Genomic DNA, 17,736 nt, shown 5'->3' with positions numbered 1-17,736 from the left:
CCTCAGCACGGAGGCAGATGGGCTTCTTCTGGGCTCCTTAGCAGAGGACGCTTCCTCAGAAGCACATGCTTCTGCTCACTGAACTTGGTTGTGATTTGATGGTTTAAAAAAAAATACAACCCATAAACCAAAACAACCCTCTTTCCCTACCGTATTTTTCACTCTGTAAGTTCTCTAGCTTTTGTTTCTGTTAAAAAGGCACAGGTAATATCAAGCTTTAAGAGTATCTCTTATCAGGGGCGCCTGGGTGGCACAGTGGTTAAGCGTCTGCCTTCAGCTCCAAGCGTGGTCCCGGCGTCATGGGATCGAGCCCCACATCAGGCTCCTCCGCTATGAGCCTGCTTCTTCCTCTCCCACTCCCCCTGCTTGTGTTCCCTCTCTCGCTGGCTGTCTCTCTCTCTGTCAAATAAATAAATAAAATATTAAAAAAAAAAAAAAAGAGTATCTCTTATCAGCGAAAGGTTCAAGAACATGAATGTGTCCCCACCATACAGCCAGACTTTGGGGTTTACTCTGGAGGAAAAAGAAGCCTCTTCTCAGATCACTGTCCAATGTCTGTCTCATAAATGGTGCTTTTGGTTCCCTTTCTCTTTTTTTAACATCCAGCCCAGCCTGTCTCTGTCTTCTAAATACATGCACCCGGAACACGTGACATCTCTTTGATTTAAAGATACAAAACTGGGCACCTGGCATGACCTTCCATGTGGAATGTGTGAGCAGGTGGAGTTGGTGCCAACCGGGTGCCTGAACCAGATTACGCGCTGTGACTTGTTGCCTCGGCCGTAGCTGCCAAGTCTCTGAGCGCTCTGTAGGAGGAAGCGGAGCCCCGTGGAAAAGACCGCATTTAAGACCTAGGTTTGAATACGGGCTACATGACTTTAGACAATGCGTACCAACCCTTCCTGCCTTGTAGTGTTGTTGCAGGATTAAAATCAAAACAAGGAGAGCGGATGTGAAATTGCATTGTGAAATGGGGCTCCCTGCAGATTTATGGGTATGCTTTTGTTTCGTTTTGCTTCCTAACGTATGATTCTTTTAATAAATAATAAAATCACGATATCCCAAAATCAAATTATAAGAAAGCATATAAAGAGAAATCTTGTTTCCATCTCTGCCACTCCCTTCCCCTCTTTCAGGTCGCCACTGCTGTTAGTTTCTGTTCTCGGTTTTCAGTGTGGTTTAGTCCATCAGCGGCAGCGCGCCGTATCACCCTGCTCTGCCTCTTGCTTTCACTTCACCGAACAGCATGTCTTGGAGGCATTTCATATCAGTGTGTTTCCGTATCGGGACAGCTTCATTATTTTCCATTGTCTGGATGTACCATAGTTTATTCACCCAGTTCCCTTACTAGTGGAACTTGGGGTATTTCCAGTCCTTTGCTATTACAAACAATATTGCAGTGAGTTAACATATGCACGATGCTTAGAGCAGTGCCTAGCATATGGCAAGCGCTAAACGAGTATTAGTTCCTGTGCATAAATACATACTGTGTCCGTGCAAGTACTGCACGTCTGTAGGATAAAGTCCCAGGAATGGCATTAGTGAAGGGATAAATGCATTTGCACGTTTTGTAGATACTGCCAAATGCCATTTCAAAGGGATTGTGTCATTCTGTACGTTTGCAACATACTCTATAGAAATGTAAGGTATTGGGGCGCTTGGGTGGCTCCGTCGGGTAAGCATCGGCCTTGGGCTCAGGTCATGATCCCAGGGTCCTGGGATGAGCCCCGCGTTGGGCTTCCTGCTCAGCAGGGAGCCTGCTTGTCCTTCTCCCTCTGCCTGTCACTCCCCCTGCTTGTGCTTGCGTGCACGCTCTCTTATCAAATAAATAAAAATAAAATCTTTTAAGAAAAGAAAATTAAAGTTTGAGAATAGGTTGAGATCGTTTCGGCCCCAAGACCTCTAATCATTCGCTTTACCGGATAAAACTGCGTGGGTTCGTGTGCGAGAGCGCCAGCTATCCTGAAGAAAAGAAAATTAAATAGATAATTAAGGATATGTGCAAAGATTTAGTTGCAAAAATATTTATAGCGGCGTTGTTTCTAAGCATGAAAAACAAGCCAGACTTCATCAGTAGGGGATTGATTAAATTCATTTTGGCTTACTCATCCAGATTCAGCACTTAAAAGTTATGATGTAGATAGTTGTATTCCTTAAATTAACATGGAAAGAGATGAAGCAGCAAACACAGCCTGTGTGGCACTTTGTAATAAAAGAGCATGTGTGAGGTCTTGTTTTTATTAAATGTATGGAGTCTACACGCAGAAACTTACTTATAAAGGCTTGTGTGTAAAATCTGACCAGGGCTTACGTCAGACGGTGGGATTGTCGGCGGTTCTCCCGCGTCTCATCTTCCTCTTCCTCTTCCTCCTCGTTTTCTTCCCTTTCATCTTCCTCCTCTTCCCATGTTTCCAAAATCTGTTAAAACGAGGGTTAATTATTTGGGTAATCTTTAGGATTGGGAGTCAAAAACCAATAGAAGACTTCAGAAGTTTTGAGGAGAAAATCAGCCCTGTTGAAGAAAAATCATTGTTTATTTTTGGTAAGGTTTTTTCACCTGCATATCTGGATTCATAACGTCGTTGTAATTATGTAATATATATCGTTTTTATATGCTTTACTTTTATCGCTTAAATGTTTTCCATGTTGCTACATGGTCTTTGCAACTTCATTTTAAATGACTGGCTGACGTTCTGTGAAATAGTTTCTCGGTATTTATGAGGACGTTGGAAATATGAGACAGATGCCAGTGAGATTTTTGCTTTCCTTTCTTGGAGGCTTTCTTCAGCCTTGCGTTATTACCATCGGGTGAACGATTGGCAGTGACTTAATGAGGCCTCGAGGGTCCAGCCTCTTTAGGTCCGTGCTGCCAGACACATCCGTCAGAGCAGAGCAGAAACTCGATTTTGTCACACCTTTTTCAAAAATAGCCCCCCAAAAACACCCCCCGTTAACCACAAATCATTTGTTAGTGAGGTGAAATACCCCATAGAAGACAGAGAGCAAAAAATAGAAAACATATCTAATTCCTAAATGGTAATGTATTTATCACCTTAATCAAGGCTGAAAGGTTGAAATGTTAGATCTCTGGTAGAATTTCAGAAAACTGTTTTCAGGCAAAGACCTTCTTCCCCTTAAACTAACCTATTCAGTACTATTCGGTTTGAGTGAATTTGGCCTAATCAGTCTCGAGTTGTATCAACAGACACTGTTTTTCCCTTTACAGACCAACACTACCCTCTCTCTTAACAAATACAGAAACATTGGCAGGGTTTTTTTTGAGGGACTATTCGCTTATTTTATTTCTTCCTCATTGCATGTAAACAACACTTTAAAGCTTAAGCAAAATGTGATTTCACCTTAGTTCCTAAATCTGACTTTCTGTTTCCTTAAGTATAACCTTGGGCTCCTTGTTGCAGATTTTTCTTTCGCCTTTTTCCCCGGGGAGTGCCTCTTCCTAGTGGCCAAAGTGCTTAAGGGCTAGAAGCCGCAACTTTCTTCAAATCAGAACAGCCACTTTAAACCTACCTGAAAAAATAAGAAAATAAACTTGCCCGAATGGGCACTTTGCTGCTCCCTCACACAGCACTCACTCGGTTTCAGACACGCTGAGCCTCATCTCAAACTCCCAAGACACGCGGGATACAGCAGTTACAGCAGCCCCAAGTTCCTTATCTGCTCAGGGTGCAATTACCTGGCCGCCACCTAGACTGTGAGGGTTTTGTGGGCCCCCAAAGAACTCATATCCTGAAGAGAGAGACTAATCAAGACAGGTCCTCTGGGTAGGGACACTGAGAGGGCGGATTGCGATTGATAGGAGTTTTAATTTGTGCGGACTTAATCTGATCTGCTTTCAGAACAAGATAGTGTACGTGTACTTATTGTCCATTTTCTCTGTGCCCTCTGGAGACTCATTTGATTGTGTGATGATAGTATTGTCATAAGGACACAGAACTTTATTATGTGACTCGGCCTCTGTCCGTCACCTGCCTCACTGTCCAGAGCTACTCTAGGGATTTATTTAGCTTGCATTATGGGAAGGGGAAGGATGACTAATGTTTCAAATGGTATGGTGTTTAGTAGTCTGGTTTCCTGCCCACTGAAAGCCCCTCTTGGGGAAGGCAGATAAGGAATTTCTCAGGAAGCAGTGACTTAGGACGCAGCAAGAAATGGTACTGGTTGGCGCTTCCTCTGCCCCAGTTGATGGTTGGTATCAGTTGATAGGACTGTCTGTCCGTTGAGAGAACTTGGTGGCGGTGCAGGCCAGGTGCTCGACTGACACAGAGCCAGGGACTTTGGAGTATTTAATCAAGGCAGGACCAGAAGCAGCCCAGGCTACCGCGTTGGTTGGTCTGTGCTCCCCTTGCCTGTACCCGCGGCTGAGAAAAGGAGCACGGGATCGGGAGGCAGGCATCCGTGGACAGAGATGCGTTCCCTTACCTGACTTGAAGGAACCCCTTGAGCACTTCTCCAGGGCGTTTTCTCGCGCATCCGATAGACATCCTGTGCCACATCCGGGGGAGCTGTCCTTGGCTTCTCTCAGAGGTGCAGAGGAGAATTGGGCCCAGGAGACCTCACCAAAACAGTTGTGTTTTCATGTTAAATAATGTCCTCTGTGACACCATTTAGCTGACACAATTAGACTTGCCATCATGTTGCATTTTAATTACTTACATCGGTCTGGCCTTTGGGGCAGCGGTTGTCAAATTATGCTCTCAGGAACCCTGCGGGTCCCTGGGGCCCCTTTTAGGGGGGTTGCAAGGTCTTCCCTTCAACAACATATCTGTGTGAGGCCAGATTTTACTTCCTCTCCTTCAGCCAGAGCAACAGATGGCGACAGATTGAAGACGGAGCAGATACAAGAATTCATCTGTCTTCTGTGAAGCCAGACATTAAATTGTAAAACAAAGCCATTTTTCTAACTAAAGTTTATTTTATCTTGGAGAATGTAATGTTTTTTTTTCCTAAAAATATATTATTTCTATTAACTTTTTTTTTAATTCTTATGAGTTAGTATTTTTAACTTTGTTTTAATTTCTAATATGGTAAGAATCAGTAGGTGTTACCCACATAAACAACTTTTTGGCATCCTCAATCATTTTAAGAACATACTGGGGCCTGGAAGTTTGAGACCTGCTGCACTAGAGGACTGCCTCGGGAGAAGTAGCTTCAGCTTCTTTCTCTTGGTCCCGGGTGGTGAGAAATGATACAGCACAGAAATCAATTTGAACAAACACTTCGAGAGAAAAATGGCTCAGGTGTCTAGTACAGAACAGGTACCACATACGGTAAGATGGGGGTGGTGGTGGTCGCTAGTTCCTGTGAGTCCTTGGATGTGTGGGTGCACGTCGTACCCCCGTGTAGACTCACATTTTTGTGCTCTGTGCTCTCTCCTTGACCAATTCTTGTTCTAAATACACACACTTTAGTCTCTCACTTTAATTTTGCTCTATTATCCGTGGCTCAAGTGAAACATTTTTCCCTATTTAGGTTTGTTGGAAGTACGTTCCGGAAGGGGAATTTTTGTCCTAGTGGAGCCCTAGTGGAGATACAGGTTAATCTTCCTAATAGGAAAAGGCAGGCTTCTAAGATGGATAGATGATTGCTGACACCACGTTTTCTCTCAGCTGAGCTCTCAACCTGGGGCGTTCATACAGTTCTACCCGCTGGAGAGATCCGTAAGCCCTGGGGCCTTACTGAGGAAAAGAGGTCAAGATGCTGTCTCAGTCTCCCAGTTCTGCCTGATGTTCGCACGGATTTCCCACTAGGAAAGCAAAGACTGCGGTATCGTTTGACTTACACAGGATCATCTGCAAATAAGCAGCTACCTGGGAATGATGACACGGCCCCACGGGGTTTCCCCTAGCCGCTGAGCTGCCTGCAGGACTTGACAGTAGAGGGCAAGGTCGGAGAGGAGCCAGTGATGCTGAGAAGGTGGGCAGGGTAGGGAGGGAGTGTGCTTGCCTGTCCGATCCCAGAGATCAGTGCCCTTGATGTGGGCTGTAGGAACAAGAAGCCTTTCCACCTGTCTTCTGGGGTGCCGCACTCAGCTTCAGCCCACCCAGCCTGGGCAGTGAAACAGCACAGGATCTGCGAGCGGTCTTAGGTCCGAGGCCCGGGTCTGAACCTCACCTGTGTGACCGGGGCATGTCACTTAGTTACTCTGAGCCCCAGTTTTCTGACTGATGAAATTATAGCCATGCCTGTCCCGTCTGCTTCACAGAACTGTTGGTAAGACTTAGGGGAAGTGAGGTTCTAGATGGGAAAGCTGCAAAGCGTGTGCAAATGCAGGTTCCGTGAAAAGCTGCTTTATAGTGCCAGGGGGGCTTCTGCTCTTCACCCCTCGCCCTCTGTGTTCCTGAGGCTTCTGTTCTTTTCTCCAGGTTACCTGTGCATGACAGACGAGTGGTTCTCTGAGTACGTCTACGAAGTGGTGGTGGACCGGAAGCATGTCCCTGAAGAGGTGCTAGCTGTGTTAGGGCAGGAGCCCGTTGTCCTGCCGGCCTGGGACCCCATGGGGGCGTTGGCCGACTGATGCTGCCCCCAGCTCTTCCCTCCTCCTCCAGGACCTGAAGTAGCTGCAAAGGACAGACCCAAGGACTGAAGCCAAAGTTACACGGGTCCCCACAGGACACAGACTCTTGGATTTCTCCTCCAGGAACCTCTTCGGGGAAGTGTGCTTTATGATGAAACAACGTATTCTTAAAGGGAAGGATCAGGTCACACTATGTACTCTCCTCATCTCCAACACCTCAGGATCTCTTAGCATTTTAATCAGATATCATTGTTTGTCTTAACTCTGTCAAAAAGGTCTGCTTTAGTGTCTTTTAATAAGACAGGAAAGGATGAGCAATTGAAGAATATGGAGAGAAAACGGACCTGACGCCCCTTGTTTCTAGAGTAGAGTTGGGGGAGGGTTACCCTAAGATTTGAGCTTTCAAACTGCATGCTGCCTGACAGTATCACTGTCCTTCCTACATGGCAGTCACTGAATTCCGTTTTTTTCAAGGTCATTTTATGTGCGTCTGCTAGCCCAGGAATGGGAGGTTGATCACGTCTGACATGATTCCTTCCTGTTGTTTGGAACTGGGGGGGAGCACAGCTCTACTCGAGTCAGGGGTAAGTAGAGGCTTAGAAAAAGATGAGCGTGAGAACAGCCAAAACCTTATCATGGTCTGAATTATAATCCTTAGGGGGAGCTCCAGCCCAATGGTTTAACTTCTGCCTCTGGAATTGGGAGTTGGGTGGGCAGGAAAAGGTGATACCATTCTTTCTGACAACTAGATGGTGCTGAGAAGCTTTTGAATAAAACACTTTGCTAAATCAGAGTAAGTGCCTTTTTTGATCTATCTAAGAGTTTCTTTATTTAGCAACAAAGGAAAGCAACCAGATGACTCATATTCCTCAAAATGGAGAAACAGTAAGATTGTTCAGGGCTTCCCTGCTTCACCTTCTCTGTGGTATAAATGACCCTTCCCAGCCGGTGCTGACCGTCACTGGCTTCCGCTGAGGATGGCCAAGCACCATACCTAAGAGAGCTTGTGTCCCTGCCACTTAGCCGTGTTTTCATCCAGATCCGGGGTCTCTACAAGAGTAAGAAATGAAGCTTTGTTGGGCCCAGCCTTGGAATTGGCTGGAGAGTATGTGTCTTACTGAGACTGGGTCTCCCTTTCACTGAAAGCAAATAACTACAGCCTCTTAATCAACATTTCCATCAGTGCCTGAGCCCCCCAACCTTTCTGGCTCTCCTAGAATCTTCTCAGTCCAGGCTGGGGATGTTGTCTGTCATAGCACTTTCCAAGATAACATTAGTTAAAGGCTCAAGCTTTAATCGAAGTGTTTACAATATTGTTGTAAACCCTTGCTGTTCCAAGCAAGATAAATAAACCCATTTCTAGGCGCATCACGGCAAAACCCTAGAACAGATCTTAAAAGCATCCAGGAACACAGATTATTCCCTCCAAAGAAAAGAGAGTGAGATTGACAGCTTACTTCTCATCAGCAACTATGTAAGCAAGAAGATGGTGAAATACATCTTCTTGGAGCCTAGAATTCTATACTCTATGAAACTGCCTTACAAGGGTGAAGTGAAATACACTTTCAGTCAAACAGAAGGGAAGTGATCCAGTACAGGAGATCTGAAATGTGATAAAAACGTGCGTCATCTAGACGAAAAGCCTGTAGGTAAGTCTAATAGGGTTCAAAGAAAGGTGAAACTAAAATACATGAAAGTAGGTAACGATAATTAGGGAGGTGATTGGACGAAACATATTAGTCAGGAGGAAGATAAATATATCGATTAACTTTAGACCTTGGTATGTTAATATATCCTAAAATTTTCTGGATGAACTACTAAAAAATAAGCAGGATATGGTTTCCAAGCAAGAATATAATCAATCCATGAAAAGGCAAGATGGTGAGAGAGAAAAAATGCAAGACAAATAGAGTGTCCAAAATAAGACAGATAAATGTAAATGTGTCTAATAATTACAATGTATAAATGTTCCTGAAAAAAGACAAATTGTCAAAATGGAGGGGTTTTTGTTTTTGTTAAGATTTTATTTATTTGAGAGAGGGCATGAGCAGGGGGAGGGGCAGAGGGAGAGGGAGAAGCAGACTCCCCATTGAGCGGGGAACCCAAAGCAGGACTCAATCCCAGGCAGGACCCCAAGATCATGCCTGAGCCGAAGGCAGCCGCTTAACCGACTAAACCACCCAGGAGACCTTCAAACTGGAGTTTTAAAAGCAACTCAGCCATAGCTAATTACAAGAGACATCAGCAACCTGGGATATAAAAAAGATAGCAAAGATATATCAGGCAGATACTAACCAAAGTAAATCTGGTGTTGGCTATACTAATAATTAGCAAAATTAGGGCTACTCTGAATAACCAAAGAGACTGATGCCAGGGTATGTTATTCACAGCCTCCCTGGAGCTGTGCAACGCAGTGACCCTGGAAATAGGCTTTAAAACAAAAAGCATTACTAGAGATAGAATCACTGCATAATTATATGTTTACTTGGTTCTCCAGAAAAATATAAAGATACTGAATTATAAATTAGTATGTACCTCGTAACTTCAAAGTGTATAAAACAAAAACGTAATTATATGGAAAAATAATCCAATATCATAATGGAAGATTTTAACATACTTATCGATTGTTGATAGATCAAGCAACCAAAAACTCGAGTATATAAAAGATTGAAGCGTTTAGTAAGTTTGGTATAATGGACATCTGTAGGACACGGTGTCTAATAACTGCATGTTCGTCCTGAGCACGCATGGAACTTTCTCAAAAATTGGCCATATATTGGGGAGTAGAGTCAAGCTCAACAAATTTCCAAACGATTAAGTTGGAAACTAAAATTAAGAGCTAACTAGAAAGCTCCTATATGTTTAGAAATTAACTCATAGGTCCAAGAAGAAATCACAAAGGAAATTTAACCTGAACAATGATAAAAAAAAAATACTACATATGCAAAATGACAGGTACAGCTAAAACAGTACATAAATTTTATAGCCTTCAGATTTTATTAGAATGGAAGAAAGACTGAAAATTGAGCTAACATCGATGTCAAGAAATTAGAACTGCAAAGTCAACCTAAAGAAGAAGGAAATAAAATGCATGTGCAGAAATTAAAGATAGGATCAACAAAGCCATAAGCTGGTTCTTTAAAAAAATGAGGTAAATTAGCAGATCTCGACAAGACTAATTAAAACATACACAAATTAAAAGGAGGATACTATTATAGGTACTGCGGATATTTGAAAACTGGAAGACACACTTCACTTTGTTAAATGATGCGCTTAGAAGACCTAAATCCACAATGTCCAGAGCAACAGAAGAGAAGCAACATGCCAGAAAGCAGACAGAGGCATTGAGAGATTTAGCAGAGCTGAAAAAATTGAATCCTCAGCCAATGGTGGAGACAGCCAGTGCTGAGCAAACCAATTTACGTTGCATAATCCGAATATGGCAGCTCCAGATAGCCAATAAGGGAACTGGGAGCGAAAGGAGGGTAACTGGAGGGTTGAATGTCTGTTAGATCCCCTCCCTACTTTGGGCAGCTGGGTGACTGTCCCACCCCTGCCAATCAAGATTTATTCTCAAGAGAGAAAAACAGTTTGTGGTCTGGAGGTCAGAAACAGAGCTGAGGATGAAAGTACCATCAGAGGATTGAGTACTTGCATTCCGAATGTTCTCTGCCATCTTGTGCTCCTAGAACTCATGCCCGGCAGGGGCTCGCGGTGGCTCAGTCAGGTAAGCGTCCATCAAGAGATGGTTCCAACTCGGGTGGTGATCTCCGGGTCCTCAGATGGAGCCCCATGTCAGGCCCTGCGCTCAGTGCAGTCTGCTTGTCCCTCTCCCTCTGCTCCTCCCCCCTCCCCTGCGCGCTCTCTCTCTCATAAATAAATAAAACTTAAAAAAAAAGAAAAGAAAAGAATTCTAGCGCCCAGGAGATTGGAAATCTCTGGGGAATCTTGATTAGCCCAAAAGGAAAGACATGAAGAACTATTTTATGGCATAGAGCATTATTCTATGAGACTGGCACAACTGTCGAGGATAGTAAGAGAAAAAATTACATGTAAATCATACCCATAAACATAGATGCAAAAGTCCCAAAACAAATTATAAACCAATTCCACAATATGTAAAAAATAATCTTCATAGCCAAATATTGAATAAAAGCTATTTCTCAAATAAAATTAGGGTCAAGCGGGGAGAGACACCGTGCGTGTGTCTTCTCTGCTGAAGATAAAGGGAAATGGGTCAAAGGTTTAGCCAGAGACCTGAATCGGGGGGCCTTGCTGATATGTGGGGGACTGCTGAGTGCGGGAATAGGAAGGTGTGGCGGGGAGCCCTCTAACTGATACTCTGACCCCTAGAAAGTCCTTGCCGGCCTGGGTGACTCTGGAGACGTGGAGAGTCATGCTGATCTCACGCATCCAAGAAGCCAGGACCCGATAATGCGACGTGCCTTCCGGATGTGGTCACAGCCCCGTGTGCTTGCTCCAGCTTGTCCTTAAAGAGCAGCTTGGTTCTAATTTGCTGCTGGCAGCTCCAGGGCCCTTGCGCTCTAACGAATTCCTTCAGTTGTGCGGTGTGGGCCGGCGTGGCTCTGACCACGGCCACAGTCACTGATTAAGCTGGACTTCGTTAAGTAATTCCAGATAAGCATTCCCGTGCTTAGGACAACTTGTTGGAACCATTGTTGCCCTTCATGACGCTGACTCTTCCTCCCCGGGGTCTATGATACAATTTGATTGAAAACTAGGAATAAACCAGCCAGAGTTGTTTTGTTTCCCTTTTTTTTTTTAAAGAGAAAGAGAGTAAGGGGGGTGGGGAAGAGGGGTCGAGGGGGGAGGGGAGGGGAGCTGGGGGGTGGGCAGAGGGAGAGGGAGAGAATCTTCAGCACTCTTCATGCCCAGCATGGATCTGGTCCGTCTCACAACCCTGAGATCATGATCTGAGCCAAAACCAGGAGTCAGACGCTTAACCAACTAAGTCACCCGAGCGCCCCTCGTTGCCCTTTTCGAATTCCTCAGTACCGCAAAGGGAAAGGGAGAAAGGGAGGGAGGGAATGTTCAGTTCACACCAGCCGCAGTTACTTGGGAATGGGACCGACCGTGAAGACAGGGGACGCCCCGCACTCCTCTCTCTTGGTACAGCTTGAATGCTAATTGCTCTCTCTTTCGCTTTGCTTACCCTTCTAGAAAAGCTGGAGTTCCATAACTCCTCTTGAAGTGGATGGAGGGCTCTTGGGAACCATCTCTCAGGCTGCCCCATGACAGTTTTGTAGTTTTTTGTGGGTTTTTTTTTTTTTTTTTTTTTGGTCTTAGTTTTAAAAATCAGCTGCAGTTCAGAAGAATAGGGCAAAGGAGGCCAGGTGGGCTCCTGGTAGAAAGTACCAGAGTGTGCTTGACTTAGAGTTGTTGGCCTCCCTGCGTCTTCCCTGGCTGGGGACCTTAGAGGTTACCTCGTCCAAACTTGTCCAACACGGTTAAGAAATCTTTGGGGGCGCCTGGGTGGCTCAGTCGTTAAGCGTCTGCCTTCGGCTCAGGGTGTGATCCCAGCGTTCCGGGATCGAGCCCCACATCAGGCTCCTCCGCTATGAGCCTGCTTCTTCCTCTCCCACTCCCCCTGCTTGTGTTCCCTCTCTCGCTGGCTGTCTCTATCTCTGTCAAATAAATAAATAAAATCTTAAAAAAAAAAAAGAGAGAAATCCTTGGAGTTTTACTTGGAACATTCAGTGACCGGAGCCCTCAGCCCCCTCCGTTGCGGCCTCTGCCCACCTCTGCAGACGCAACCTCCTCACTTCCCTTCTTGTTCTCTCCACTCCTGTCAACTCTTCTCTTCCTATTTTGTCCCTCAGACGCACCACGCTCGCTCCCACCTCCTTGCCATTCCTCTTCCTAAAGCTCTTCCCTCAGGTCTTTGCATGGCTGGCTTCTTGGGACTCCAGTCGTGGCGCCATGTCAAGGCCCCCCTGAGCACCTTACCTGCACAGCCAGCCTCCCTTCCCCGCTGCCTCTACACTTCCACGCCTGTCCCTCTCTGCTGTGATCAGGGCCTACTTTCTTCACAGCGCTCACCACGCTCTGAAATGCTCCTATTTATATGCTTGTGTGTTTCCCCCAAAGTCGATACTCCCTGTCAGCTCCCCAAGGACGGGGGCTTTGTCTCGCTCACTGCTGTGTTCCCAGGCCGGGCTCACGGTAAATACTGATTGGCTGACTGACTGAAAATGCCCTATATTCTGACAGCTATACGCAATTAAAAGCTTATACATAGATCTGAAGTCTGCTTTCCTATCCAACCTGCTCAACAAGGACAAGCAGCAGGAGAACAAAGTCTCCGTGATCTTCATTTCAGTGCTTCACAGAAAGGTCTAGACTCCATGAAGGTGACTTACTTGAGGAGAGTAGAAACAAGAGGGAAAACCCGCAAAGTGTTATGTCACTTTTCTCACTGCTTGTACCTTTCTCCTTTCAAATCAGCCCAGCACCGTGGGGGGGCGCAGGGCATTTGGACCAGATAGGCTGGTTTTGCCACTTGGGGTCTGTGTAACCGTGGACAAGTTCCTGAACCTCTTTGAGCCTCAGTCTCCATACCACTTTTATTGAGAAATCACTATTAAGTGTATTAAATATGAAAACTCACAGCTTGAGAAGGAGGAAAACTGTCATTTATTTTTAAAAACACTTATAGCAAAATACAGCCAAAGAGCCCACACTGCATGTTACCCATAAAGTAGAAAAAGGACAAAAGACAATGTGTAGAACAAGTCTGGTCGATGCTCCATAAATGGTAGCTTTTATTTTATTATTTTTTTAAGAATTTTTATTTATTCATTTGATGGAGAGAGAGACAGCCAGTGAGAGAGGGAACACAAGCAGGGGGAGGGGGAGAGAAAGAAGCAGGCTCCCAGCGGAAGAGCCTGACATGGGGCTCGATCCCAGAACGCTGGGATCACGCCCTGAGCCGAAGGCAGACGCTTAACGACTGAGCTACCCAGGCGCCCCTATTTTATTATTTTTTTAAAGATCTTATTTATTTATTTGAAAGAGAGAGCACAAGCCGGGGGGGGGGGGCGGGTAGAGGGGCAGAGGCAAAGGGAGAAGGAGAAGTAGGGTCCCCGCTGAGCAGGGGACTCGCTCCCAGGACCCCGGGATCATGACCTGAGCCAAAAGCAGCCACTTAACGGACTGAGCCACACCCCAAATGGTAGCTTTTATTAGTGACCAGTCTCACAGAGCTTCCCCGACACACCCAGTACTGTGCTGGGCCCTCTGTGGTCCAAACAATTCCCTCCTCTCTAGGAGTTTATCATTCTGCTGGGAACGTAAGATGTCTATACGTGAGCCAGTGGGGAAAGAAGGTGGCTTTATATGAGTGAGGTCTTCTAGTAAGTGCCCGACAGCTGCAGAAGCGCTGGAACTGGAGAAGGGAAGAAATGCTGACTGGTTTTAAACTAGCTGCTAGCCACAGTGACCACAGACCTCAGCGAGGGTGGTGGATGAGGGCGCCGGGCTCACCAAGAAGAGACCCAGGGGAGCCCTCCCTATGCACAGAGGCACAAGTTATCCTCAGGTTCCTAGAAGGGAAGAAAAGCCAAAGAGATGGCGAGTGTTTTATAATCTTAAGCCGGCAAAGGAAAACTGGCAGGAGGACCTCAGGGTCTGGAAGCACAAGACAGGCATTATTCTAAGAATAATTCTGGCCCTCTTGAGCCCATCCCCAGCGAAGCCCTCTCGACTCACAGCATCCTCGCTAGGAAATCGGGGCAAATATTTGCCCCCTTCCTAAGGGAACAGACAGTATTACAGTGGCGCTGGGTAACTTGGCCCCATGTGGGAAGGAAACGTGTGAATCACGGGAGGTAGGGCTGCGCCCCTGGGAGTGCCCCCAGGTTCTGCTGTGGGAAGGTTGGGGCTCCCAGGAGGTCTTCCTGCCTTCCGCCTTTCCCTCGGCTTTTTTCTTCCTTCTTTCTTTTCTCCTCCTCCTCCTTGTCCCTCTTCTTCCTCACTTGGCTATACCTAGGTTTCGACACGCATTATCAGCCTTCCCCTGCCCAGCAAACCGGGTAACCCCTGTTCTGTGCTTTGCTTTCCCCCCTCACTTAGCAATCTTGTGACCCTCCCCAAAGGAGCCCAGAGAAACGGCCTCCCTCTCCCCAGCAGCGTTGCGGTACCGTTGTCGCATGCGCCGGGGTTTACCCAGGGCCCTGGTTTTAATGGCACTCGGAGTCCGTCGAGAGCAAAGAGCATTTCGGGGCTCGTCCCTGGCCAAGCACACGTGCGCGGGGCCTGCGGGTGTCGGGCCGTGGGGTGAGGGGCGGCGCGCACGGAGGAGCGGTGCGCGGGCTCTGCGGACCGGGGGCGCACACACAGGCCCGTGGGGCCCTTCCAGGGGCTCCGGGCTGCTCCCGGCTTCCACGTCTCTGCCAAGGTCGGAGGTGACAAACCAGCTCCCCCGGAAACGTGGCCCCAGCTCTGGGTGTTTACAGGCAGAGGAGGGAATTCTGTAGGAAGGAAGGGAAAATCAGAAATCCGGGTTCAAAGATACTACAGCTAGAGCCCGGGGCCGTCACGGTGGCTGTCGGACCTGGAGGAAGAGGGCTGGTTTGTCCAAGGCAGGGGGCTCCCCAGGAACGGGACCGAAGGGGCCAGGAAAGGTGGCCAAAGCGTCCGCTCAACCCCATGCCTGCCCCAGCCCTGGCCCGTGCCCGCTCCTGGCACTCCCGGTGCGGCTGCCCCTCCAGGCCCTTTCCTTGTTTCTTCTGGATCCAGGACGGGCTGCCGCAGGGGAACGCGGACCCGGCCCTCTGAGGGCATGAGCACCGGCCTCCCAGGGGCGGCAGATCCTGCCCTCGAGGTGCCGGACTCCGCCTGTGGCTAAGCGTGGTGAAGAGTGTTGCCCAAACTGTGTCACCTCCCTGGCAAACCGAGGGGCGGGCTGCTTTGGAAGGGATGGCTCAGGCAGACACTGCCAGGGCTGGGAATGCTGAGGAAAGGCCCAGAAGAAGGGTGGGCCTTGTCTTCCATTATTGTGTTAAACAGAATGGAGGCAGGACAGACGGATGGCCCCAGGACTTCTGGAGGGACAGGTTTGGCCTTATAGGGTTTTTCCTGGTCTGGCTCCACAAGGGAACGGTTTGCTGGGCCTCGAGACACCCAGAACGTGGGTGCCTATGTGTGGTGAGGTCTCTCCCTCTGCAGAGGCTAGAGCTGGTGGAACTGAGAGAAATTATTACTGAACCACGGTCACCCGGCAGGGCTCTTCACCTGGTCACGGTCACCGAGGTTCGGCCAGGTTCGGGGCATCTTCGACAGCCCCATGGCTTTCCTGACCCACCAGCCTAGTCGCTGGGCCTCACAGGTTCTCCTGGTTTCCGACTTCCACCTTCTCCCTGTCTGTACCTTGCGTTCTGAGGACCCCGGTGCCTCCAGCGCCCCTGCTCCCCTGCTGCACCGCAGGATCCTTCTGGAACCGCCGCTTTCCCTGCGCCTCTCCAGCTCCGGGCTCCCTGCTGCCGCCCACGTCCAGCACAGCCCTTCAGCCTGGCTCTGGAGGGCGGGGCTTGTGTCTTCCTCCACCTGGCATGGAGCAGGTGTCCCGGGCATGAAGGAGCTATGATGGACATGGACAACTGGCCAGGGTGCAGGGCTGCCCTTGCTTGGCAGTAGACAATGACATCCGTCCACTCCCCCCCCCCATGTGGATGGAGGATGGGCAGTCAGACCGGGGATCTTCGAGAGGGAGAGAGTCAGCTGCTGGAGATGACTGGGCAGTTGTGGCAATGACAGAGAGGCACGATGGGGAAGGGTTGGCTTTAGGGAGGAGAGAGGGGCTGGATTCGTGGAAGTGAAGGTGGGGCAGCTGAGGCTAAGTGGTGTGTGTAGGGGGGCACCCCCGGGGACAAGACGAAGAGAAAGCACACGTTTAGAGAGAAGATGGACGGTTGGGGGTAACTTTGTGTGGACTCCGCCAGGGAGGCAGTAAGGAGCGAGGGAAGGCTCCAGTCTCCGAGAGCAGTGCCCCCTTAGCCAGGGAGCAAGAGGAGAGAGGACTGGCCTGGGTGGTCCGAGGCCAAAGAGAGAGGATGGGGAAGCCTCCCTCGGGAGGAGAGGTGGGCCATGCACCTGTCAGGCTCTGCACACCCCCGAGCCGTGTGGTGCCCACCATTCATAGGATCCCTATTTTACACACAAGGGACCCAAAGTCTGGACAGGTTGAGCTAAGGGAACTAACCCTGTGTGGGAACAAACCCACACAGACAGTACAGGGTCAGAGCTGAGATTTAACCCAGGCTCGTGGGACCCCCACTTTCTAGGCCAGCACTGCACCAAAGGAGGCAGAACCCACCCAGGAGTGGCTGGGCAGAAACGGGTATTAGGATCTAGAAAGAAGGCCAGGAGTGGCGGGGTCAACAGGTCCGTGAGACTGTGGAGTGGTGTTAAAAAGCCACGTTGGAATCAAGGTGGAGGACAGACTTGGGAAAACCTTAGCCAAGGGCTAAAGTCATCCCCACTGCTCCCACAGCCTGTGCCCCCCCCCCAGTCTCCTCCTCCCTTGGTTCTGCCCTGCCCCCTCCGTGGAGCTGCACCCTACATTTGTGTAGTTCCTTGTTCATACTGCATTTACACATGAGTTTAAGAAGGCCAAACAGAACCTGGGGGCAGCAACTCATTCATCTCAAAGGGGAGGCACCCATGAGGGCCCCTGCCGCCTGGGGATTTGGCCCCGAGATGAAATTCCCAAGCTTGCCCAGGAATCACCAGCCTGGCTTTGCAGCCTCAACTGCCGGCCGGCTCTCCAGAGCTGCCCCCCTCCCTTGCAATCGCCACCCTGACGTCTAGGTGGCGCCAAAGCCTCACACTGATTCCTCCCAGGTTGGGGAGCCCTTGGGCGCCCTGCAGACACCTTCTGAACCCAGCTGAGTGTGTGCCCAGTTCCTCCAAGTACAAAGGGGCTGAAAGCTTGTAATTCCTTTCTTCCTTCTACTTTGCTCCATCCCTGGCCGCCTTTGGGAGGAGGGTGATGGGTTAGTCTGCACCCTCTCATCTCTGGGGCAGGGACAGCCCAAAGCAAGGACTCCATCTGTTCTTTTCAAATGTTAAAAAAAAAAAACCAAAACCCACTACTGAATAGCTAATACAACAAATAACATGAAATTCATTTTTATACTTAAGTTTTTAAAAACACTATCAAAGCAATATTTTCACCTGGTTCA

General features: G+C 48.3%; 1 protein-coding gene and 1 long non-coding RNA gene across 3 annotated transcripts in view; both read left to right on the top strand.

Annotated features, from left to right (window-relative positions):
• The window catches only part of BLMH (bleomycin hydrolase), a 52,394-nt gene extending 45,068 nt beyond the window's left edge, over nt 1-7,326 (top strand). Inside the window, exon 12 of one of the 2 annotated variants that reach the window (XM_040641097.1) lies at nt 6,384-7,326. In XM_040641097.1, coding sequence (XP_040497031.1) covers nt 6,384-6,535 — 152 coding nt within the window. In that variant the 3' untranslated portion in view covers nt 6,536-7,326. Of the gene's footprint in view, nt 1-606; nt 938-6,383 lie in introns of those variants that run through there. The other variant, XM_040641098.1, reaches the window with a different exon arrangement.
• A 2,678-nt stretch (nt 7,327-10,004) lies between these two features.
• Nucleotides 10,005-11,297, top strand: LOC103667198. The gene is made up of 2 exons (XR_569696.2): nt 10,005-10,262; nt 10,889-11,297. It is a non-coding gene; the product is annotated as an uncharacterized LOC103667198 (long non-coding RNA).
• Nucleotides 11,298-17,736: the final 6,439 nt, after the last annotated feature.

The sequence above is a fragment of the Ursus maritimus genome, unplaced genomic scaffold (genome assembly GCF_017311325.1).
Source record: "Ursus maritimus isolate PB19 unplaced genomic scaffold, ASM1731132v1 scaffold_24, whole genome shotgun sequence".
In the NCBI taxonomy this organism is placed as follows: domain Eukaryota; kingdom Metazoa; phylum Chordata; class Mammalia; order Carnivora; family Ursidae; genus Ursus; species Ursus maritimus.
This window is presented reverse-complemented; position numbering and strand designations above follow the sequence as displayed.